The 24163-nt window shown below is 44.2% G+C and overlaps 2 protein-coding genes across 2 annotated transcripts; one reads left to right on the top strand and one right to left on the bottom strand.

Annotated features, from left to right (window-relative positions):
* Positions 1 to 2668: 2668 nt before the first annotated feature.
* On the bottom strand, positions 2669 to 5923 carry LOC115494951 (uncharacterized). The gene is made up of 2 exons (XM_030270963.4): positions 4450 to 5923; positions 2669 to 3864 (listed from the first exon to the last, which is right to left on the bottom strand). Exons 1-2 carry the CDS (start codon positions 4607 to 4609, stop codon positions 2924 to 2926), a joined length of 1101 nt encoding a protein of 366 aa, XP_030126823.2. The 5' UTR covers positions 4610 to 5923; the 3' UTR covers positions 2669 to 2923.
* Positions 4608 to 7430, top strand: LOC140683880 (uncharacterized). Its single transcript, XM_072927805.1, has 3 exons — positions 4608 to 4760; positions 5610 to 5766; positions 6242 to 7430. Exons 1-3 carry the CDS (start codon positions 4608 to 4610, stop codon positions 7117 to 7119), a joined length of 1188 nt encoding a protein of 395 aa, XP_072783906.1. The 3' UTR covers positions 7120 to 7430.
* Positions 7431 to 24163: the final 16733 nt, after the last annotated feature.

Below are 24163 nucleotides of genomic sequence, written 5' to 3'. Positions count from 1 at the left end.
GAGCATCTTGCAATCTGATGGTGTAATTTTATTAGTTATGTAGTGAGACTTAATGGCCTATTAACAGAAGATATTCCCTTGGACAAAGGATGGGTGTAGAAGAGATAAAGAAAACTGCCCCACCTGGTTTTAATAGCTGGCTTATTCACAGAGGATATCCCCTTGGAGTTATGAGGGATGGGTCATGGAAGGGATAAAGAACACTATTCTACCTGGTTGTAACAGATGGTGATAGAATACATACTTTTGGTTACATCTTGCATTGCAACCTATGACAAAGAGTTTTTCAGCTTTTTCTAGAGTCAGTACGTTTAGCCTTTCCCCCTTAATATGATAAAAATGCATGAAACCATTAATTGACATGGTAGGGAAAAATGTGAGTTGAAATAGTTTCATATTTTACATCTTGAAGTAAATACCCTTCTTATTACCTATTCTTTTTCTATGCTTTAGAACAGCTAAATGAAAAGAACTAGTGTATTGGGTTTGCATGGCCAGGTTTTGGTAGCAGGGGGTTAAAACTGTGGCTTCTGTGAGAAGCTGCCAGAAGCTTCCCCTGTGTCCAGCAGAGCCAATGCCAAAAGGCTCCAGGACAGCCGTGCTCCTGGCCAAGCTTGGGCCAATTAGAAATGTGGTAATGACTCTGTGATAACATATCTAAGATGGAAGAAAGTTATTGTGCAGATGTAACTGTGGCCAGAGAAGAGAAGGGTGAGAAGATGTGAAAGGAACAACTCTGCAGACACCCAGGTCAGTGAAGAAGGAGGGGCAGGAGGTGCTACTTCTGAGGTTTAATGACACTTAGGAGTGGCACAAGAGCAAAACCTTGGCTAGAGCTATACAACGTAGGCAGAAATAAGAACAAAGATAATCCTCCTTTGTGGTTCATGTGTCAGAGACATAGAAATTACAGAAAAGACAGGCATCCATTTTCCCAGTATTCCCGAACAATCGTCATTACATTTGTTTGCCAAATACCAGGTTCCCCAAACTTACCTATAAGCTTTCAAAACAGCAGCTATATTAAAGGTGCAAGCATTAATACATCCATTCCTGTCTGCTAGGACAAGTATTCACACCCCTAAAATATTTGCCAAAAACTTTCCTGTATCCCCATTTGGGAAGCAAAATTTATTGCTGAAATCAATTAAACGGAAGAGTCCTAGCAGGTAGTTAAATGGTCAGGCTGTTAAAATATTTAGGTACTGGGAAACAAAAATATGAATGGGGCAGCCCCTTTTACCTCTTTCTACAGAGCCCATTCTCGCAGTCCCCCCTCCCACCACTACTAAAGCCCTGCAACAAAAGGCCGATACACAGACCTTTCACAGCAAGGCAACAGACAGTACTAGAAACTGCCTGCCTAGATAGAGCACAAGCCAGTGAGCAGATGCATCACATACACAGGGGACAGCAAAAACCCAAGGCTTCCACCGAGCACAAAGCACTTCCCTATGCAGGTATGTTCTCAGTATCTGCTCAGCCTAAGAAGCAGCAGCAGCAGGGGGGCACCTCAGAATAACTCCTAGGGGAGATGCTACATTTGCTTACCTCTATTTACACTTAAAATTTCATGCACAGAAATAGAAATTACTGTGCAAACATGCAATTCAAGTGAACAAAGGAAAGAAATGAAAAAGACATTCTAGCTGATATCTCTGATACCAGCATAACCACAGAAGTGTTGCTGCTCTGTAGTTAACTCTCACAGTGAGCCCAACACCATGCACAGTAGAGATGGAGGGGCTGCCCTACATGGACAGGGTGTATTTCAACTAAAAACACAAAGTCTCAGAATTCATGGCTGATCATCCTCATGGAGATCAAGCCAGCATTCAATTTCAGCTAGCTACCATCCTTCTGTTCCCCATAATTTTGTTAGAGAAGGGCATAGTGCAGAGAAAGATACAAAACCACGCTATTGAGCTATAATCATAGTACAGGATTGAAGCAGTGATAGCATAAGGGTGATCTAAAAGGCTTGCTCACCACAGTTCTCAGACAGAGGATTGTCTGACTCACCAACTCCTGTCCCCATCCAGCCATATGGCGAAAAATATTTTCCACCAGAGGCTATCAAAGTGCTACAAATGCTATTAACACCAAAATTAGAAACATTCAAGGCATTGTACTTTATGGTTATGGTTGAAAACTCAATTTTAAAAAGTAACTTAAAATTCAGGAAAAAAGCAGGTCAAATTAAGGCCAGGAAGTATCACGTCCTAAGGAAATCATTAACTGTTAGATGAACCATGTGCTATTTTTGTTATTTAAAATACTGATTAAGCTAATTATGCTCACAGGGAATTGAATCTAGAAGATTAAATTAAATCTTTTCAGAGTTGGATGAAAAGTTACTATCATCTATTTAAATAGAAAAAGGTATAATTTTGAACATTTTATGTTGATCAACATTTTAATAAGATCATCCTTTGGTGTCTGTAATTTGTCTAATAATATAGTTTATACTTTCCTTTTCACCTTAGTGAAATGTTAGTGTTAAAACATTCAGACCTGTGTCAAAATATAATACCATTTAACTACTTCCTCCTTAGAACTAGTTCCTTAAAAGGTTAGTTTTTCTTTGAGAGCAAAGAATGACAAACGGGCTTTTCTCAGTATGATTTCTGAGTAAAGAGCAGCAATAGCACTAGTAGGCAGAAAGTGGTTTTTTTTAAAGGCAATATTTATTATATCAAGAGAATAAAGATACTATACAAGATAAAAATGAAGTCTATGTACAAAGGTTTGACATTCCCCCTACCTTCAAATACAGACAGAACAAACAAGTTCTGAGTGAATTTAGGATCACCCCACTGTGCAGTAGAAAATTAATTTCAGGTGTTAATACTAAATTCCTGTCAAAGGCTAGAAACTATACAGCTAAGTTTGACTCTACATAAAGAAGATGATTCTTTAGCTTCTATTTTCCTGTTGGTCTCCTTGGTAAGAATCTTCCTGGGATCATACAGGGCCATCTTGCCAGGCGAGTGACATCTTCCCCAGGATACCCGCAGCGCACAGCGGTGACAGCAGTCCCCAGCCAGAAGGAATGCACGCCGTACTGCTCCGGAGACAGCCCCAACAGGCACAGGGCACGTCTGAGAACCGCCAGGAACTCCCTCTTCGTTACAGTCCTGAAATCCGAGTGCACAAAGAGTGGCCCTTCCTGCCGCGGACGAACTGTCAAATAGCTCCGGAGGGCCAGAACAGGGCACACCCATGGCTCCCCAGACAGCGCTAGGCTGATGACATGTCTCTCCTGATCCACAGGAGAATAAGGTAGAAAAAGCAACACTTTCCTCTCCATCAGCTGCAGATCACTCAGGTACAGCAGCTCAGGCTGCAGTACATTACGGTGCTTTGCCACCATCTCTCCTATTCGAAGTGCCCCAAAAAAAGCTACAGTAAATAAGGCACGAAACAGTAAGCATTCATAGCGAGTTATGCACGCAGACTCCAGAACTCCTAAGAGAGATCGCAACATCTCAATTGTTACAGGCAAATATTTATCCCTCGGGATACCCGCTCGACGTTTCAACCCCATCACCATGCAACAGGTTATAGGATCTTCCAGAGGATCAGAGTTACCAGTCAATTTTGATAAATAAGAAAGTGCTGCCATATATGTGAGTGTCTTCGAGGTGGAATAAGCAGATTCCACAGCCAAAAACCCTCTAATTTGCTCCACTGGAATTGGCCAGGTTGCAGGCATTCCCATGCTTTCCCTGAAGACAAGGAATTTCTTCAGTCCTTCGAGATAGGCTTGCCAAAGCCTACTATCCCCTGAGTGCTCCAGCAACGACAAAGTCTTCAGAGGCCAAGATCCCAAGGAATGCTTCTGATGATAACTGATGTCGCTTCCTGCAAGAGAAGACCCACATTAGTACATGGTGACAAAAGGCATAAGCATACTGCTTAAACGGCAATAAAGACTCTGGTTCTCCTGGAGGAGCCTCCAGATAACACTGTGAGCTTATCTGATAGACAGCTCTCACACAAGTGCACCAGAGATATTTTTCAAATGAGAAACAAACAGCATATCAGGCCCGTTTCAGGCACTGGATGTGGTAACACACCGTGAATTTACAGGGTTGTGGAGCAGTAATGGAGAAGACAAATATAAAGCAATTTTTAAACCAAGGGATGTCTTGCAGAAGTTAACAACAACAAAGGTCAGACAGTATACTCCCTCCAGTAGGTAAAATAATTTCCCAGCCCAGGGAGGAGAGCTCTGTCGACTCATCCCTCCAAACCCTCAAAGAACCCGAACGAAACCAAGGAGCGGTGCCCGGTAGGAGGCACGGCCGCCAGCGATGCGGTGCCCCCGGCCCCGGCCCCGGCCCCGGCCCCGGCCCCGGCCCCGGCCCCGGCCCCGGCCCCGGCCCCGGCCCCGGCCCCGGCCCCGGCCCCGGCCCCGGCCCCGGCCCCGGCCCCGGCCGCACTTACCGCTCCGCGGTGTTTCCGTGCTGCGGGGCGGGGAGGTGACCCTCTGCCCGGTGAGGCTCGGCTTCAACCACTCCATGCCCGGCTCCCGGGCCAGCAGTGCCAGCATGTCCCAGAAGAGCGTGGCGGCGGGCGCGGCCGGAGCGCGGGCAGCGCAGGCCATGGCCGGGACACCAGCACCGCTGCGCTGCCAGAGCCGAGCCCCGGGGGCCCTTTTATCGAGCGCCCTCCTCGGAACAGCCCCGGGGGTCCGAGCGCTGCCCTGGGCCTTTGGGTGGAGGATGGGAAGCCGGGCGCCGCCTGAGAACCGAGAGGTGTGAAACGGCCCGGCCTTTAATTACGTGTTCTGACAGAGTCTGAAATATGACTGGATTTAGCGATAAGGGTAAAAAGGAGATAAATGTACTTGTGTTACCACCCAGTTATTCTCAAGATGTGGTTTCCAGGTTTGGTAGAGAATATCTCAGGGCAGCTGGCTCTGCTCTGAATTACTCAATAAGCCTTCCTTCGCTGTTAAGTACAGGCTACGCACTGAGATGCTTTTGCACAGTTCAACAAGACAGCTGCCTTTCCGCAGTAGCTAACCCAGAAAAATCCTAAGAAAAAACCAAAGCTACCAGGCTGCTCAGCCGACAACTTGAGCTTTTGGTCTCCCTTTAAAGAAAGCTGTACAGGGATCCCGGCGGCCGCCTTCCGTAAGAGCTTCCACCCCCTCAAAGATTTGAGTATTACTCCTGGCCGTCCTAGGGACCTGTACTGCGTTTGTAACTCTCCCTGCTGCCGGCTCTTTCCTTTTAGTAACAAAATGGCACAGGTTTGTGGCAGGGGCAAACATATTAAGCCACCCTCGGACACATTCTCTGCTCCTCCCTTAGTCCTCAGCTGCAGCACAATGGAGGCTTAAGCAGGTCCCAGGTACTGAAGTCTCGCCTTCCAGGTAACTCCCCCGCAGATCCGTGGGCAGAGGGCGGAGGAGGCAGGATGGGGGGACAGAGCACGGACCCTCAGGCACAGGCTCGGATTGAGCCGCAGAAGGGCACGTAAAGGGGGCGTTCCAGTTCGGATAGGATGGCCAGGATATAAAAGGCCAGCACGGTAGCACCACCGAGGCGTTGCTGTTTCGTGCTTCTCGCTGTGTGGCTGCAGTTTTGTTGGTGATGCAGAGAACAGCTGAGCCGCCTGCTGCCCCTTCACCCTTCTGGTCGCTGCTGGCGCTGCTGCGGCGGGAGCCCGGCATGGGGTGGCTGCCGTGTGGGCAGGATGGCTGCACCGGATCGACTGGTACCAGCGGACTGGAGGCTGGCAGTGGGGAAGGAGCTGGTAAGTGTGCCCTTGGTGGGGCAGGGAGGGGCAGTGGGCAGCTGAGTGGTGGGGGAGCTGGGTAGAGTCCTGCCGGGTTTCTTCCATGGGGTCTGACCACACGGTTGGAAAGCTTCTGAGATCTCAGTGCACTCCTGACTATATTGTTACTTTGTGGTGCCTTTGTCACTCCCGGCCACTCGTGCCCACTGACAGAGGTCTGAGGTCACAGAAACCTTGCAATAGGGTGTCAGATCTGTCAGTAGGCTTGAGATGTTGCTTTAAAGAGACAAATAGGTGGGGGGTTATGGGTTTTGAGAATGTAATTCTCCTCCTGTGTTCTGGCTGTTGGAAACTCTGCAGATGAGAGTCATAAGAATGCATGGGACAGGGTTTTTTTTTCAGAAAAGTTCAAGTAAAGGCTGAAGCATGTTAAAAGGGAGGGAAATTCTATCTGCTTTTGCTTGCTCTTACTAACATGGTTCTCTTTCAGCAGATAATCTTAGCCAGGTTCCTGAGAAGCATTCCTTGGGCCCCTGGCCCCTGAAAGCTCTGCTGTTACTGGAGGACTCAAGAGAGAGACACTTATGGCAAGACTACCATGAAGGCCTGAAAAACTTTCTTTCCTTTAGAGAAGGCATGGCTCTGTCTGCCATCTGGCCAATTCCAGTTGAACAAATTAGAGAGTTTCTGGTCGCCATGGAGTCCCAGGACCTACCTCCCATGAAAATAATAATGTATATGGAAGGACTGTCCTTCATCTCCAGAATGGTAGATCATCCTGATCCCCTTTCAGATCCTCTTGTCTGTCACATGATGTCAAGGCTGAAACAGAGGACTATCCGTTCAAATGATGAATACTCTCCTGTAACAATTGAAGTGTTAAGATCTCTTCTGGGAGCTCTGGAGTCTGTGTGTAGCTCTCCTTATGAGTGTTTGCTGTTCCGTGCCATTTTTACTGTAGCTTTTTTTGGCGTACTCCATACAGAAGAGATGGTGACAAATCGCCAAAATATAGCACAGCCAGACCTCCTGTACTTGAGTGACCTCCAGCTGACAGAAGGACATGCAACCCTTTTTCTGCATCCATCTCAAGTGGGCCAACAGAGGTGTTTGATCCAACTGAGACTACGTAAAGAGATGTGGGTATGTCCTGTTAAGGCTCTCCATATCTACGTGGCAGCACGGCCACAAGGAGAGGGTCCTCTCTTTGTGCACTCAAATAGTATGGCTGTGACAAAGAGGGAGTTCCTCACTGTCTTCCGCTGTGGTCTTAGGTTTGCTGGACTTCCTCCACACCAGTATGCAGTGCATTCCTTCTGGCTGGGGAACTCTAACAGGAGAATCTCATGGGGATCCCCACAAAGTGATTAATAGAATGGTGGTGGTGGTGAAGATTCTGAGAAAGACATACTTCTGTCTATCTGTTGAACTTTCATAGTAGAAGGTATCTTCTGCAATGCACAAATTTTATACTTTATACAGGCTAAGTTTTTAGTGTTCTGAAAATCTGAAGCTAGAGAGAAGGGGAGGAAAAAGTGGAAGGTGACATCGCACCTGTGGTGGTTTTGAGAATGAATTGTCATGGGTTTAAAACTGGGACTTGTGGGGCACATGGTATTCAGCATGTTTGTTCTAGTTCCACTTTGACTTTGTGTAATCTTACATTAAATGGCGTTTTCTTCCAAGAACTTCTCAGGGTTGTTGGGTTTTTTTTTTTACACCCTAGTGAAAGGCCATTCCTTGCAGTGGTGACAATGTAACTTGATACAAGCCTGCACTCTTTTTACTGTCTAGTGTGATGAGAAGTAAAGCTAATTGGCAGCTGGTGATAATGTGACACCAGCAGTGGAGTTACTCCATTGTCCAAATTGCAGTTCCATCACAGCTGCATCCAACCTTACCTGTCGCTGATGCAGTCTCAGTCTCCTTACCTACAGAAGTCTTCCCCTTGACAATTCTTAGTATCCTTCACTGATTCCTCTTGAAAGGATGTATCAAACCTGGGTACTGTTCAAAAGTAGCCTTTAATTGAAGCCTGACACATCAAAGTTGGCCCTGCTCAGTTCAAAAGTGCCAGAGGACATTAAGAGATAGCTAACATAAATAACACTGTAATAATATCATCTATAATTGATGCACTCTTAATTTATTACTTTTAATCCAGATTAAATTACTAGTGTCTGAGAAGCATTATCATAACAAGGTTGAGTGTCACTTTCATACATAAGTGAAAGTGGGATCCTGTGTAGTGCTTTGCATCAGTGTGTTCAGGACACAACTGAACAAGGTGACAACTGGGTGTTCAGAAAACAGCCAGCATCATACTGCACTGCAGTCCTGCAGCTAGTTTCCAAGAGGATCTTTAGTTAGAGGAAGCTCACTCTGCTGAAACAGCTGTGATAGTAGACAACAATCTGTTAATTCCCTGGCACACAAGGTAGCTCCCTTTCTACAGCTTTACTACAACCTGCAGTCCCAGTCATCTTGCTCATATTCATGAATGTGAATCTGGATTTCCCAGTACAGTCATCAGGGAGCCTTGATCAGGTTCCAGTATGCGTTGATGCATTACCTGGGGGCCGGCAGCCTTTTGGACACTTTCAGTCAACTGATCCATAGAAGTTACTACAGCAATTGGACCACCTGTCTCCAGGAGAACTCAACCCCACAGCCCAATAGGTGGCTCTTTGGGTGAGCGACCAGGGAGCTCTTACTTCCTGTCTTTAGGAAAACCCCAGGTCCTCAGTTGCCCTCAGCTTCTTTTGCTGTTAGCATTAATCACTCTCCCTATATAAGGGAGACTCTCCACACATATTTAGTTTCAGACTCTTTCTGAGTGCTTCTTGTAATTTAGCCAATTCAATAAGAGTAAAAGGTATTTCTTTGGTAGTTATGAGAGGGAAAGCATCGTTAATTCCTTTATATCAATATTCTGTTTTAATTAACAACCATAATTTTTTCATATCCAGTTGGCACAATGAGATGCTATGAACTTGTTATATGTAATATATGTTATAAAATAATCTGTGCTAACTGAAATTAAAAACCACAGTATTTTGTGTACTAAAACCAGTATCAGGCAACAAGTAAGCTAAGTGACAGAAATTCAAAACACCAGGAAGACACTGTCTCCAGAGATGTATATTCCAAAGGATTTTTTCATCTGACAAGACCCCAGCTGGAGGCCTTTTTGATAAGCACCTGCAGCAGCAACAGGTTAAGTGATAAAGATTCAAACACCCAGAAGACACTGTCTCCAGAAACGTACATTTCAAGGGATTTCTTGTCTGACTAGACCCCAGTAGGAGGCATTCTGATAGGTATCATCAGAAGCTTATCTCGGAAACTTTCACCTGACAGGATTCCAGCAATTTTCCACTGGTTCTGGGAAAATGTGATAATATGCTAAAGAAGACTCCCTTCCAAAGCCCAAGAAACTGTATAAAAATGGACCCCTTAGAATTGACCCTTGGAGACCCACGGGGACTTTGGTGCAATAGAGGCCAAGTCCTAAGTCTTCCCAACACTGATCACCTGGATCAGAGTCAAATCGCTTGTAGCTTTCTTTTTTTTTTTTTTTTTCAAATTTATTTAATTATTTTAAAATTTCTTTAATTATTAAATCGGAGCATTCATTTATAACAAACTTAAACCAGTGTATGGTGAGTATCACCTCCTGACCTGTTGCTATAAGGCTGGAAGTTTCATTTGGGGCTTTTCTTTATACAGCCCAAGTGAACACAGCTTTTTTGGCAGGTGTTTCCGGCAGAGAAAGAAAACAGGTCCCTGTGGTTAAGCCACAGAGCATACTTGAATTTATTCACCAATCGGCACTGAACACAAGAAACTCCCCCACCTTATCTGAGCCCCTGTGAAAAAGCTCCAGAACCAGGAGAGTATTTTAACACCCACCACTAACCTCTGTACTTAATGTCACTTGAAGAAGGTAGCTTAATTTACTTAGTAATTTAATTTACTTAGTTTTCGGTGACAGTGGCTGCAAAAGCTGGGCAAGGGCAGTGGTGCATCAGGAGTTGCCAGCAGCTCTCACAAGCCAGGAAAAGCTTCCCAGCCTTCCCCAGCCCCTTGAGCACATCCCCACACTGGACTTGCTCATCCTAACCTGAGTAGAAGTGTCACTACCTATCTCCTTTCCATCAGGGAGACAGGAAAAATAAAGACCTCTGAAGACTCCTGGAGGAAAACAGAGCAGCAAAATTAAGCTATAAAATCCAGTGATGCAACACATGGTAAAATTCCCACAGACAGAGTGCAGCCAAGCCCAGTGTGAGTGCAGAAAATAAATGAAGACTTCTTGGGCCAAAGATTCAGGAGCATGCCTGCCATTACACCTCTAACCATACTGTAAGCACTGAAGTAAGTCCAGATATTTTTTTTCCCACAAAATTTCTAACCTTGTCCTGCAGAAGCCAGTAATAATATTTTTTATTCTTCTTTTTGTGTCTACAACCCCTGAAGAAGGGATCTGGGTGACCATCCATTTTAATTGGCACCTTAATTGAAGATATCATCTCGAACACTCGGTCTCCGATTTCTGCCAGCAGTCTCTTCCCTTTGCAGTTCTCCTGGGCTGACACAGTGTGCTACCTTTAAGTCAGACTGAGAGAGCCAAGACCATGGGGAAGCCTGTAAGCACATGATTTGTGACCATAATGTTTCAAAAACACTTGATTTTCCTACTACATGTGCATGGAGGCAGCTTTGTTTTGACAGTGGATCTTCCTCAAAGTGCTCCTCAATCACCATCCAGAAACAGGGTGTTCCTCTGGCTAAAAGCATGGGCACATAAATAAATTTAATTGACAGTGTGACTTTACAACATGTCATTTATTCCATGGTAACTACCCTTGCATACATACTCATACTCAGCAAAACATATGGCAAAAAGGTGTAAATGACTTCACACTTCATCAAAGAACAAGAGCATTCACCCAGAGGTTGGTAACCACGCAGTTTACTCCACAGTAAGCTTTGCCTCTAATCCAGTCCAGATTGTGTCCTTTGAGGGAATTAGCTCCCTGGCAAAGCTAAAGCTTTCACCCATCCTCTAACTGAATTGTCTGTCTCTATTTTGGGGTGCCATATTTCTGTTCTGTGATATAAGATAAAAAAGACCTCAATTCCTTTCTAAATGGCTCCCACTGAACAGGATCTATTATCTTCTGTTAAGTGGGAGATAAAAGAGCCCAGCAGCCAAATATTTGTTAGTGCAGAGCTCAGACTTTCACAGAGCTATCCAGTCATCTATATGGTGGTGTGTCTTCTCATCCTAGGAAAGAAAGCACTTAAAATTCAAAAGAGGAGTAAGATTACACAGTCAAGAGTCTTATCTTCAGACTTGTACACTTGCAATTAATCAGGCTAAGTCAGAAACTTCCAGATCACTTTATGTCAAACAGATGATTTTTCATCACTTTGAACCCAGAGTCATCTCACCTTTTTCAATGGCATTTATCTCTGAAGGAGGGTTGACAAACGCTGAGAATGCCAGTGATAAACTTTTCAGTGAAATACTTTTTGCTCTGAAATCATCATCCAGGAAAGACTCCAGGAGAAGTTTAATGCAAGGAGTAGTGAATGTTAAAGTGGGAGAATACTATTTGTACTAGGAGGATATGTGGACACCACAGAACAGGGAAGGTGTTCAGTAGCCAGAGTCCTGTGACTGCACTTAGTAACTTTTGGTATAGATAAGAATGTTGCCAAAATAAATATAATTTATAAGTGCCTACTAGACATACTTATAATAAAAACCATTCCCACATCCTAGCAGGAGGTCAGCACAATGATCTACACATGTATGCAGTAAGGGAGAGGGAAGTTCATCTGCTATCAAAGGAGGGACTCTGTATCTGAGAGCTGCCCTTTCTTTCATTACAGCCATCCGGTAAAAGAACAGGAGCACACCCTAATCTCTCCAAAGATTTTACATAGCAAACATTGGCACACAGGCAGCAGAGGCCTCCCTATTTCACTGCAGTTTCTTATGTGTGTGGACCTTTTCTCCCCCTTGAAGGGGATAAGGACACCAGGGCAAGACCTCAGCTCCTCCATAAAGGTACTATGGACTAAATTATTGCTTGAACTGTGGGTATTACACCCACTGCAGCAGTTTCAGCTCTCCTCCCCCAGAACCTCAAGTAAAATTACCAAGTGCTTAGCCAGGTAAAAGGAATAGTATTTCATCTTGATAATGCAGCTGGCATACTCTTCTGTACTCTTCTGACCACATCAAAAAGTAAAACTGCAATCTCATGCAGTTGTTTGCAGAGTAGATGAGCCAGAACCTCTCTCCATGCTGCAGCTCACTAAACCTGTGCTGAGTTTAATAATTTCCATTCCCTTCAGGACAGAGGGACAAGTGGGTGATTGCCCAAACACTGTGCACCACGTTGTGAAACATTTTAAAGTCTTAACATTAATGAGTAACTGGTGAACAATTCTTCATTTAAATGGTTAGACTTATAACACCTCTGCTAAAAATCCAAGAGCCGACAAATTTCACTGTTAATTCAGTGTTAAAATGTACTCTGGGTTTCTCTCAGGATGTAATTCCAGCTGCAAAGTTAACAGAGACTCTTTTATGCGGGAAGATAGCTAAAGAGGGAGGGCTTACCCATTGTATTAGCATCAGGCTGTGCCTTCACACTGCACATGCCTCACACACCCCATCTATGTCCCTCCTCAATAAATCCTAAATCTGATGTCAAGTCATCAGAACTGACTTTATGTCTAACACAACAGGAAAGCTCTGAAGTGGCTGCTGTGAGATTAAATGCCTCAAATCTACAGGGCTGAATATCCCCGTCTTGATCTTGATGCAGAAGTTGAACTCCAAAGATTTAGGCCCATGTACTTATCTTTATCTCTAATTCCTCTGTTTTAGTTGATCCTACATCAAATATACATGATCGTACCTTTATGTTGCTTTCTTGCACAGTCATTCCTGGCAGTTAATAGTTCTGCTTCTGGTGGGGAAAAAAAGAAACTTTAAAGTGCAATTAACTTCAGGAAGACAAACAATAGCTGTGACAAGTGCCTCATCCCTCTTGATGGCATTGTAATACAAAATAAGGTGTATATGTGTGCTCACAGTTTCAATAGCAGTGTCTCAATTGTGTATTATGTTGTGGAATATGGTGTTTGGAAAGATTTTTCCCTAGGGATCAGACTAAGCACAAAAATAAGGTGATCACTCTACTCCACTCAATTCCTAAGAAAACAAGGCTGACGTGGTTGCTTTCTGCTTGTTTTCTCTGCAATAACCTGTTCATGAGTTGGCAAATTTCAATGAAATTCAATGAAGGAGCAAAAACCTCAAAGATACTCAGGTGTTAAAAATGTCATAGAAATGTGAAAAAGCTGTCATCTGAGTTGGACTCATCCACCTTTGAGACACAGATCCTTGGGAAACACAGCTTCACCCATCCTGCTGTGACATAGAGACACCATAGCAGCAGTAGCTGTTTCAGGACTCACCAAACCCATGTCAGAAAAGGCAGGGAAGGTCACAGAAGCTGTGCTGTGGTCTGTGACAGTGTCTGTAGATACGGGTGGAATGAATCTCCCCACCTTCAGATGTCACAGTATGAACACCTATAGCTGAGCAAGTTGTTTAGACTTCTTTTACAGTTGAGCCTGAGCAACACATTTTTCTGGGGTATGGTTCACGTTACCAATGTCTGGAACAGACGAAGGGAATTGCATGTCAGAAGTACCTATTTACGTCTGCTATGCTTCTGGGTTTGCTTTTTGGGAGAGTGGGTGGGAGGCAAAAGCAGACTCCTGCCCACACTGCTGCACATCTGCAAACGGCTGGCACCGATGGAGCCCATGAGAACACTTCTGCAAGCAGAGGATAAAGCACAGCCCATGACCACGTTCCCGACAGCTGTGGATTACTAACCTTCAACTCTGCTTTTTCAGCTCTACAATGCTCCTTTCCCAACAATACTTCTGCAGTGTTACACAGATGGACATGTGGATCTGAAACACATTGTAATACCACCTGTTGGGCAAGCAGCTCTGCCTTAAGCTATGCTCAGAGTGACGTTGTGCCAAAAGCAAACTCTGCAAAAACCCGTTGGTATGGAGAGCTCATATTCCAAGGTGACCCTGTGCCTCCAGAAGCCACTTGCTCCCTCTAACATCTGCAGGACTTCACAGGAGAATGCCATCCCTCAGCACATGCTCTGAAGGCTTGCTGTCTGTGTCCCTTTATCTTAGGTGATTTTTACTCCCATCACTCAACTGGCAAATGAGACCTTTGCATGCTTGTCAGGCTGCTTTTCGGCAAACCTGGGCAGCAAATCTATAGCACCAGTCCCAGCAGGGTGGAAAGCTTCTAAATAAGATGCAAAACTTGCTTTGGGTGAGGCTATATCTTGGAAATCTTTTATTTAGCAACACAAGGCCACTAAGCCTTGGGTTTCCCTACCAGTTCTATAATGTTTATATTAAATATGGAGGCTCCAGAGCACCGAGGAAAATATCAGCATTTCCACTGCCACAAGCAAAACTGCACCCTGTTTGTTACCACTTGGTGTCACTGGCTGTCATAGTTCTTGTGCCATTCCACACCCCAGGGCACTCAGAGGTGTTCTGTCCTCTCTCCACAGTCCCCCTGACCCAGCACCACTGAAACAGCCACCTCACCTGCTCCTAAACTCAGACTTCCTCTTGTGTGTCCAAGCTCCCAGCCCTGGGCAGAGCTGCACAGGCCAAGGGGTGCCTTCTGCATGTCACAGTCCCCAGAGCCAAGGACACATGCCCTGAGGCCTAGACAAAGTCTGGGAGAGGAGCCAGTGGGGAGGTGAGCATAGGGCCATGCATGAGTGTCTCAGCCTGCTGCAGTGCAGGTACAAAGCAAATTTTCTTTTTTAAGGGTGCATATTAAACTTTGCCTTTAACTCAGACTGAGAGTGCTGGGTTAGGGGTGGCTCTAGATGTCCTTCTGCATCTCCTGCATGGCAGACTGACCTCACTGAAGAGTCATTCAAATTGACTAGCAAATGCAGGTAATTCCTCATGTTGCCTTTTTTTCCCCCAAGGAATACCTAGTTAGGATATCACATTGGTCTTCTCCTTGTAGGAACATCAGAATAAATTGTTCAAATACATTTTTATGCTGCAAACCACATCATGAACAGCTTTTGAAAACAGGAGTGCAGGGCTGACGAAAAGATCCCTTCAGCAATATGGTCTCTTCTCAGCTTTCTTCAGTTCTCATCAACCTTTTTCCACTTCTTACAGCCTCAGCTATTTCCTTTTTCTACTCTCTAGGTCCTACCGTTCTGCTTACAGCAGCCCAGCTCTCTCATCTCTTTCCCCCTCTTACCTTCTTTGAAGACCTTCTTGAGAACAAACCACATCCTTACATTCTTCTCATTGTTAGAGCCTCCACCTCTGCTGCTGTTATGGTTCTTCATTAGTTTTTGATAAAGTGGTCTTGGCACAGCTATGAACCAACGTGCTCTTCAGATGTTCTCATCTGCAGGTGTGCAGACTATCCCAGTAAGCTTATTTTACATATGTTTAAACTAAGTTCCCCTTAACTACACCATATACACCTCAAAATTGTAAATTATTCCTTGAAATAAGTGCAAGCTGTCCATGAATTTTAAACCCAGTGCAGATTTGTGGTCCAGCAAAAACAGTTTACTAAACAAACTGCTGCTTGGGCACAGCAAGTGTCAAACTGCTGGACACTTCAGTGAAAGAAAAAAAGATTGTTCCTGTTTGTGCCTTTTACTCTGGGCTTAATTTTGTGGCCATTGATGCTAAATCTGTGCATTGTTGGATCATCCAGGGATTACTCAGACTTGAGCTCCCTAAAGCACAGGTACATGACTGAATTCTAATTACACCACCAGCAGCATCTGCTCTTTCCTACAAAGGGCATGGAGCAGTGATCACAAAATCTAGCTTGTGCCAGCTTTTGCAGACTGCATCATCTCTATCCTTCAGCTTGATGATATTTTTCATTCTGTGACCCTCACACTCTTTGCACAGTAGAAATGCCTGAGTTTATATTTGTCTTAGGGGAGTTGCCTTGCTGTGTCCAAGGAGCACCTCTGACAGAATTAATTGGTTTTGCAATTTTATCAATATTTGCTACATCAAGAGGGAGCTTTCTCATTGACCTGTAGCACACTGGAGGCACAAGATGCAGACCTGCCTCTTAGTGATCTGTTTCACACATGCATTCAGCCTGTGAAGGGAAAAGATTTTTGCAAGGGTTGTACTGCACATGTTGGAAGATCAGTAGTGGAGACCTCTGGACTGAAACAGGTGGGAATCTGCTGTGCTAAACTGGCCAGACAGGGAGCAAGAAGGAAGGCATATTGCTCTTGACATTGTGTTGCTAACGGGTTCAAGCCCAAGAATGTGGTCACCATGTCTGCAGAATGTGGCTCAATCCTGTACGTCTCGTCCCAAACAACCTTCAGTAGCTGAATGCAGAGGAATTCACAAGGGAGCTTTTCTCTCCAAGCATTTAGCATGGTCAATGGGACCATGGTACTACAGGCATGGCACTACAGACTGGCTCCCCAGGGCAAGCTCTGTTCCTCAAGGAGAAGCATAAAATATGACTGACTGTGCATTGTCCAGCACAACGGATGCTTTACACCTCCAGTTGGTGTGATGAGCCACATGAAACTGTACCTTACATATCTCCTGCCTCTTAGTTGTGTACAAATATGTCTGGCACCAGACCTGTGCCCTGATCCTCAATCCATGGAGAAAAATTTAGTCCCTGCACTACCCTCCATAAGTGACAATCCTATCTACCTAGCTGATGTTTTGAAGCTGTTACCAGATCCCTTCAGTTACATGGCCAGGGAATAAGAAGTAGTGACAGAAAACCTATTTTTGCAGACTTGAGTCTGACCCTGCTGGTCTCTGATTCTGCCTCCTATTTTCCCTCTGTCCTGCACAATATCTGTGAGGTCAAGGATGAGCAGAATTCAGTCCACTGCGGTCACTGCCTGATCCAGCTACAGTTCCTTCACTCACTTCCCAATGGAAGCACAAATCATAAGATACTTGCAGGGATGCAAAGTTCCTCACAGCTGCTTGCTGTCATGTAAAGCTCTGCACATACTGGAGGCACACAATGAACTTGTCATTATTTTACTTAAATTCTTTTTTTTTGCACCTCTTATTATGGTTGCTGTATTATTCTGGCAATCTTCTCTTGAAAATTTTGGTGCTCCAGCCACACTCAGTGTCTTTCAGCCCAGTCCCAAAGCCCATTGCACCCTGTTAAATACAGGTCAGAGTGGGACATATTACTGAGGTGAACCCATGTCTTAGTGCTGTATCAACAGAGGCACAAGCTTCCTGCTTCAGGGACTAGTGGCTTTAGCTCAGGCACCTCTGCCTGCATGGGCTATAGATGTCCCTCCAAGGCCTGTATTCTAACCCCCTCCACCTCAGCCAAGCCAAGTCAAGGAATAGTATGTGTTAGACTCAGTCTTGCTGTCAGACATGGTCCTGCCACAGCTCCTGGGATGTCCACAGGGCCTTGTGGACCCATTTCTCCACCCTGGATATTGATGCAGCTCCTTTATTTGATTTTGGTTGTAGCTTGGATTTCTCAGGCTGCTGCATCTGGGAGACCTTCCCAGCAAAATGGTTGATTCATAACCTCCTTCCCATTGGGCCTTAGAGAAAGTGTGGCTCATTTCTCTGTAACTTGTGCGTGCCAGGGCAACACCAGCACAGGCTTGTGCTTCAGAACCTCTATGTCCATAGTTCCCACCAGAAAATCACCGCACCACATTCACAGAACATTAACAGCTCTGGAGCCACCTGGTCCATTCAAAGACTTTTATTTCCCTATTTTCTTATGCACCTGCAAGTCCTCAGAGGCCCTGTTATAACTTTTTTTCCACAGCCCAGGGATTTTTTTTAGGGGTTACTTTAGCACTATGGTTGCTTATGCACCTCTGCACTGTACAGAAATGAATGTAATTTCCATTCACATTCATGCTGACTCGGCCCATCTCCTGCTGCAGCTTTGTTCACTGCTCTTGTGAAGAGCACCTCTGAGCTCCCAGGCTTTTGCCTTCTCCTCTTCCCATGCCAGGTGTCTTCTCTTGGTGCTTGAAGACTCCAATTACATGATTCACTGCTGCTTCTATATTTCGCTCATCGTGCCTTGCACTCCTTCCTATAGATTCTCATATTCCTCATGGTACATGCAGCTCGGCAGACTGATTTTGTGCAGTTAAAGGCAGGTTTTTTTCATGCCACCCTGCCTCAGCTTTCAGTTTTCCCATTGTTTTGATTATTCTGTTATAAGCACCATACCAGGTCACTACCCTGCACACATCTAAGATTCTATGCTTTCTGAATGCCCTGTTAATTCTGGATTGTTCAATAGCATCCCTAAGTGATTTGTCCCAGATCCCAGTCAGGACTTACTCTTTCAACCCAGTTAACCAACCCCTTCTGGCTTGGATCTTTCTTAAACTCATTTGTGTATTTGCTATTTGTGTATTTGCTATTTGTATATATATATGTGTGTATGCTATTTATGCTCTTTGCTCAAAGCCATATCCCTCATGTATTTAATAAGCAATGTAGTGATATTCCTCCAGTCTCTTCTGTGCGTTTCATGAAGACTTAACTCCACCAGCATTGGTTGTCACCTATTGCAAAGATCAGCTGCCCTAGAGCTAGCTATTCTTCATGGGGTGTGGTTGGGAAGTTGCAGTTTTTTGCCAGGCAAAACCCATGGGACTTTTTTCATCTGTAAACTAAAAGTTAAATTGTGACCTATCTGCCATGGGAGCCAGAAGGACATGTCAGCTATGAAAGACGGAAATATCTCCAGTAAGGATTCTCATTTCTTTAAATGTCTCTGGGTGTTCAGGGAAAAATAACAGAGATCTATCACTGCACAACTGAAATACAAAAACTTGATAATGCTCCAAATCAAGGGCACTGCATTGTTTTTTTTGGCAGCCAGGTGGAAAGTTGTGGAAGATGCAGAGCAAAGTCAGATGCTCCTCTCCTTGAGTTAATCTCCTTAAATTGCATCTTGTACTGCATTGTGAGCCTGAGACTCTAAATGAGGACTCTTGACTGCTCCCTCTGCAGAAAAGAAAATCTTTACCATCACAAAGGGCTGTAATTACATGTTCATGTTGCACACACTGAGATCACTCAAGCCCAGAGTCCAGTCACTATAGGAAATGTAAGAGCATGCTCCAAAAAGAGGCATAGGAATAACCATGGAAGGACATTCTCTCTACCTTCCCAGCATTCAGCACAACTCTCTCAGGAAAAATTTTATTTCTAAACATATCACTGATTAATGAGATGTTAGCTCAACCCAAACTGATGTTCTGTAAAATTAAAAAGAGCATTATGTTAATTACAAACTGTTAAAGTAGTAAAGCAATTAATTTTTTGTTATATCATGTCCCTTCCCCTTCTGTCCCTTATGCTTACCTACTCCATGTGGCTTCAGTGAGTTGAAATTCTGGTAAGCTCTAGTCCCAATACATGTGCTACAGACCCATTCAGGGCATACTCTGCAGGTCAAACCTGTCCTAAGGAACATCTGACAGGCCTGACAAATGAGAAAGTACTCACCAACACCAAGATCTTTCATGACCAAATGGAAATACTTTAAAAGAGGTTGCTGCCATGTGTCCATCTCATGTGGGGGGCCACTAGAGCCGTGGCTTGCCCCATGCCACCCAGCTGCAGAAGTGGGGCCAGAGACACCCAGTGGGGCTGTGTAGCATTTCGTGCTTGCAGTTCCTCCTCCTGCCATCCACCAGACAGCCACGGGGAGCAGGTTCAGGCAAAGTGAACTCATTCAGGTCAAGCTGACTGGTCAGTCATGCCACCAGTCAGTTCAGAGTTGTGTATCTAAAAGTTAATTGAGCAGGCTTACACAGGCGTGGCCCCGAGCCTGTTAAACTTAAAAGCTCCCTACCCGACCTGATTGAGCTTTGGTCAAGCTCTGCGCAATTGGGGAGGGACTGAACAGCAAAGTTCATTGCCTAAGCCAATGCCCTCCCTAATTATGAGCCAAGGTTGCAGCTCTGGTTTAGTTGATCAATAATTCTATGATGGATCAGATAGCAGCACTAATTCCACATATAAAAGGATAATTTAAAATATCTATACATTTCAGTGTCCAAGATTCATGGCAAGTTCTAAATTAGTCTCTTGTGGAATCCTGTGACCTATAATGCTTCCTCAGACACATGCTGTGTAGAACACTGCATCACTGGCCTTTAAGCATGAGATCTGGTGTCACACTGACAGACAAATGAAAGTGTTAAGGCAATAGCCAGAAACACACATAGCATTTTATATATTTTTTTAAATGAGCCTTTTAAGAAAGAGAAAAATCAGCAGTGCTTATGAGTTAGAAGAGGTTTGACATATAAAACATGTCTCCTTCCAGCTGCTTCTACTTAATTCATCTGCCAAGTTGAGAAGTACCAGCCTTGGGTCTCTCCCCTTATAACCTGAGGCTGGCTGTGGAGCTTCGGCCACCACTGCCCTGACTGTGGCTAGCAGACAGCTAGCAGACACAGCCACATCCTGAGCAGCTGACATTTGCAAGGGCTCTTGCTTTTCAAAGCAAAGCCATCTCTTTTGAAAGTCTCACCCTTCTGTGGTAGCTGAACAGCAATGGAGCATTTTGGGAAGGCAACCAAGGGAGTGAAGGCATGACAGTGTCCCAGATCAGCTTGCATCCTCCAAGGCACAGTCCGGAGCTGCTGGGGTGCCAGTGGGAGCTGGTGCCACTGGGACTTCTCAGAAACACTGCGGACGCAGGCGAGTGAGCGCCTCACACCAAACGAAGACACCAATCTTCGTTTCCTTCCTCTTTTCCAGAGACAGAAACAACCACCACCACCACACAGAGGCCCATGCCCTGCTGCTCCGCCCTCCATGAATCATACCCGCGCTGAGAGGAGCAACGACTGAACGCCCCTGCCAGCTTTGTGAAGGGCGGTTGTGAAAGACCTGAGGCAGACGTGTCACTCATTCACTTCAGAACCAGAAAGGCAGCAATAGCTGTTCTTTTGTTTGCTAATAACTCAGAGCTCATGCAAGGCTGGAGGCCAGCTCCCCATGCTCAGGAAGGGATGCGCCACAGGGCTCAGCTCAGTGCTTTGAGACGTCCCCCTCCTCCCACCTCCAAAATGCAGCCTAGCTACCAGTACAACAGTGGCTGCAGAAACCAGGCCTTGGCAATGATTTGGATACTGACATTGATTTTAGAAATGGCACACAAAATAAATGTGTTACTGCAAGGCCACCTGCAAGTGACAGAAGTCTGACTGAGGCAGGGCCAGCTCTGTAGAGTAGGGAATTGCCTATGATGCAGGTAAGGGAAGCCTTGAGGCTTCTGTCCTCTTCTGTCCTGCTGAATTCACAGGGCAGCTTCATCGTGTTGCTCTTGTGCCTCACGAGTGACACGGGCCCCACTGACACACAGGCTGCAGTGCCACATCACAATGCAGCAAGAGGTCCAGGACAGTGGAAAGGCCACCACAGCTGTAGTTAAGCAGCTATATAACCACATAAAGACCTAGGTACACTCAAAAGCTGTTTTCTCCCTGAATTTTGTTTTCAATAACTGGCTGCTCAGAGTACAAGTTGAAGGGCACACAGGTCTGCTATGAGAGGTACACACTGATAACTAGTCAGCTCCTACCATTGCAAAGGAAATCTCTGAGATGTAAAATACATTTCCTCATATTCAGGGACAAAAATTCATTATTATTTCAGAGCAAGGGAGTTTGGCTAATTTAGTTGTGGTCATATCTGGCTTGTTTAAGAAGCTGAGCTGACTTGTAATTAAGTTAAGGTAGTTAACTTGCTCACAAAGGCAAGAGCAGACAAGCATTCTGATGTTCTGAAATGAAGCTTTTTATTCCTTTTATACTAACCTGAGCTGTGTGCAACCAAAGCTCTAGGAGAAAGTGCTAAAAAGATATGGATTGCCCCATTTTTTAGAAATTATTCTAATGGCTGTATTCACTCAAATGCTATAGTAATATAGGAAAGGCTGAGATGTCAAGAGTGCTGACGTTTCTTTTTCCTTCATATCTGAACCCTCTGGTGACTTCTTTTATAATGGTGGCATATATAGAGTCCCTTAAACACATTTTCTTTATTAACACAAGCATCAGCTAGTTTGTGTTCACAGACTTTAGTAAACACAGAGTAGTACCCACAAAAAATTGCAAACTGTTAATTGCAAATATCAGGCAAAACAGTATCAATTATATCTAGCAAGCTTGAATAATTTTCCACATGAAAAATCAGGGGGGGCAAGAGTGATGATTTGAAACATATTTTTACTATTTACTTGTAGAAAATATATTGTGTGCTGCATATCAAATAAGTTTAAAAGCCTGGGAGATCTGTATTTAAAAGAATATTTAAAAAAAACAACCTGTTTTAATAGCAAGCAAAAAGAAGATTAGCAACAGAACAACAAACTGAAAGGGATCTATTTGAGAAGATAGAAGGAGAATATTTGGGCAAGGTCTCTTCCCTCAGCTGCAAGCTTGACCCAGCTGAGGCAGGGCTGCACATTTTTTCTATTTTGCTGTTTTTCAAAGCAAAAGAAGCTTAAATTCCACATGTGTCATTTCAATGTATTTTAAATACCAGAGCCAGATTTTAACCTCTGAACAGTACCCAGGGACCCTGTTACCCAAGGAAAGACAAGCAAAACCACCCTGGAAGGGTTTCACAGGAGACCTAAGCAGTCCCTCCACATAGTTGTTCTCACCACATAGAACAGGGCTGCAGTTGTGCAAGCCACAAACCCCAATATACCACTTGGCCAAATCTTCATCTGAATTCTACTGCATCTAGATTTCAGCCTCTGTTTTGGGGTTGCCACACTTTTTGAGCACATCGACTCAGGGAAAACCGCATAATTACAGGCACTAAAATATATGTGCTGCACGGTTTGCTCCCAGTGAAAAGTGCCTTGTAGCTTTGAGAGTCTGAAAATAACCAGGCTGTGAAAATTTGAACTGTTTTTTTCACAGAACACAAAACCAAAATCCCCATTACTTTATATTCTTTACAAATTTATTTAAAAAATCAGATGGCTTCCGGTGGCCGCACACTTTGCACTGGCTCTAGAATGGACAATCAAGAGTGTATCAACCCATCCCTAAATTTTGTGTGTACCCTCTATCATCAGTTCAGACATCTCAAAGAAGCCTACCCACCTGGCTTCACTGAATTGCAACAGACATCGATGTCTTAATTTTGTAACACACCATAACAAGTTTTGTGAAGCTAATACAGATGAGATGAGCTTTTCAGTTAAAGTATGATTCTGAAACACATCTTTGTCTGGCTTCATCTGCGATAACAATTCTGTGGAGCCTTTTTGTGCCCGAATGTGGCACTTTGTGGTAGATACCACAACACAGCATTCTCACCTGGTGATTACTGCTCTTCAGCACATAAAAACTGCATGAACTGTTGTAAACAGACTTTAATCCACTGAGGAAAAAAATAAAAGACAATTGAATAGAGCATTCTAGAAAAAATATGTTTTAAAAATAGTTGAAAGCAGTTATTAAATCCATTAGTGAAGTAGGGAACATAACAAAAATGTCCCGAGTTGTAACGGATTTGAAAATTCAGAACACAACATTTTTCATGCAATCTTTAATGTTCAAACTGTAACAATGGCTACTTTTAAATTAAAGTAACAAAACCTAAGACTTCCAGTGGAGAGGTGTTGCAAGAGTTGACATGTAAAAGTATATTTCTCCCAAAAGCCAAAAGATTTTTAACCGAGGACCGCAAATACTTGGCCACTTGTGTAACTCTATACAAGTACAATGCCATTCAGATTATTTAAAATATATGTCAGTTTTAGTGTTTCAGTAACAAATCAACACTTGAGAAGAAAGATAAGTAAGAAAAAGAAGAATTCAGGGAAGATGGGTGGTGACAGAAGTCCCTGTCTGGTGTGCTCAGGTGCAGACGTTTGTAAAGATTTAAGGCTGTTATAAAAATACGAGACCAGGATGAGATGAGATCTCATATGAGACTAGGATGAGATGAGATCTCAGATGAGACCAGGATATTTTTATGATCAGAAGCCTCTCTTACAATCAGGTTGATGAGCAGTAAATATTCAACAGTCTAGAATCTGGCAGGACAATCACAACACCAGGTGTTCTGTGTCCCACTGGTAATCAAGGTGCCCACAGTGTAAATACTTGCTCACCTACATCACAGGTGAAATAATCCTACTGTGCTATGTGCCACCTTTAATGGCACCACACTATAAAAGTTAGTTCCTAGCTAGCTGAAGGACAGGAAAAGGGACGAAGAAAATCTTGCTGCACTAAGAAATTCTCTTGGGATGAGACAA

Source organism: Taeniopygia guttata, chromosome 4, assembly GCF_048771995.1.
Source record: "Taeniopygia guttata chromosome 4, bTaeGut7.mat, whole genome shotgun sequence".
In the NCBI taxonomy this organism is placed as follows: Eukaryota; Metazoa; Chordata; class Aves; order Passeriformes; family Estrildidae; genus Taeniopygia; species Taeniopygia guttata.
This window is presented reverse-complemented; position numbering and strand designations above follow the sequence as displayed.

Excerpts from the sequence above, each read along its gene's own strand:
- LOC115494951 (XM_030270963.4), bottom strand. The coding sequence starts at position 4,609 with ATGGCCTGCGCTGCCCGCGCTCCGGCCGCGCCCGCCGCCACGCTCTTC. Across the intron at positions 3,865-4,449 it reads CACGGAAACACCGCGGAGCG|GAAGCGACATCAGTTATCAT; the intron begins GTAAGTGCGGCC and ends CTTCTCTTGCAG.
- LOC140683880 (XM_072927805.1), top strand. The coding sequence starts at position 4,608 with ATGGCCGGGACACCAGCACCGCTGCGCTGCCAGAGCCGAGCCCCGGGG. Across the intron at positions 4,761-5,609 it reads CGCCGCCTGAGAACCGAGAG|AGAACAGCTGAGCCGCCTGC; the intron begins GTGTGAAACGGC and ends TTGGTGATGCAG. Across the intron at positions 5,767-6,241 it reads TGGCAGTGGGGAAGGAGCTG|ATAATCTTAGCCAGGTTCCT; the intron begins GTAAGTGTGCCC and ends CTCTTTCAGCAG.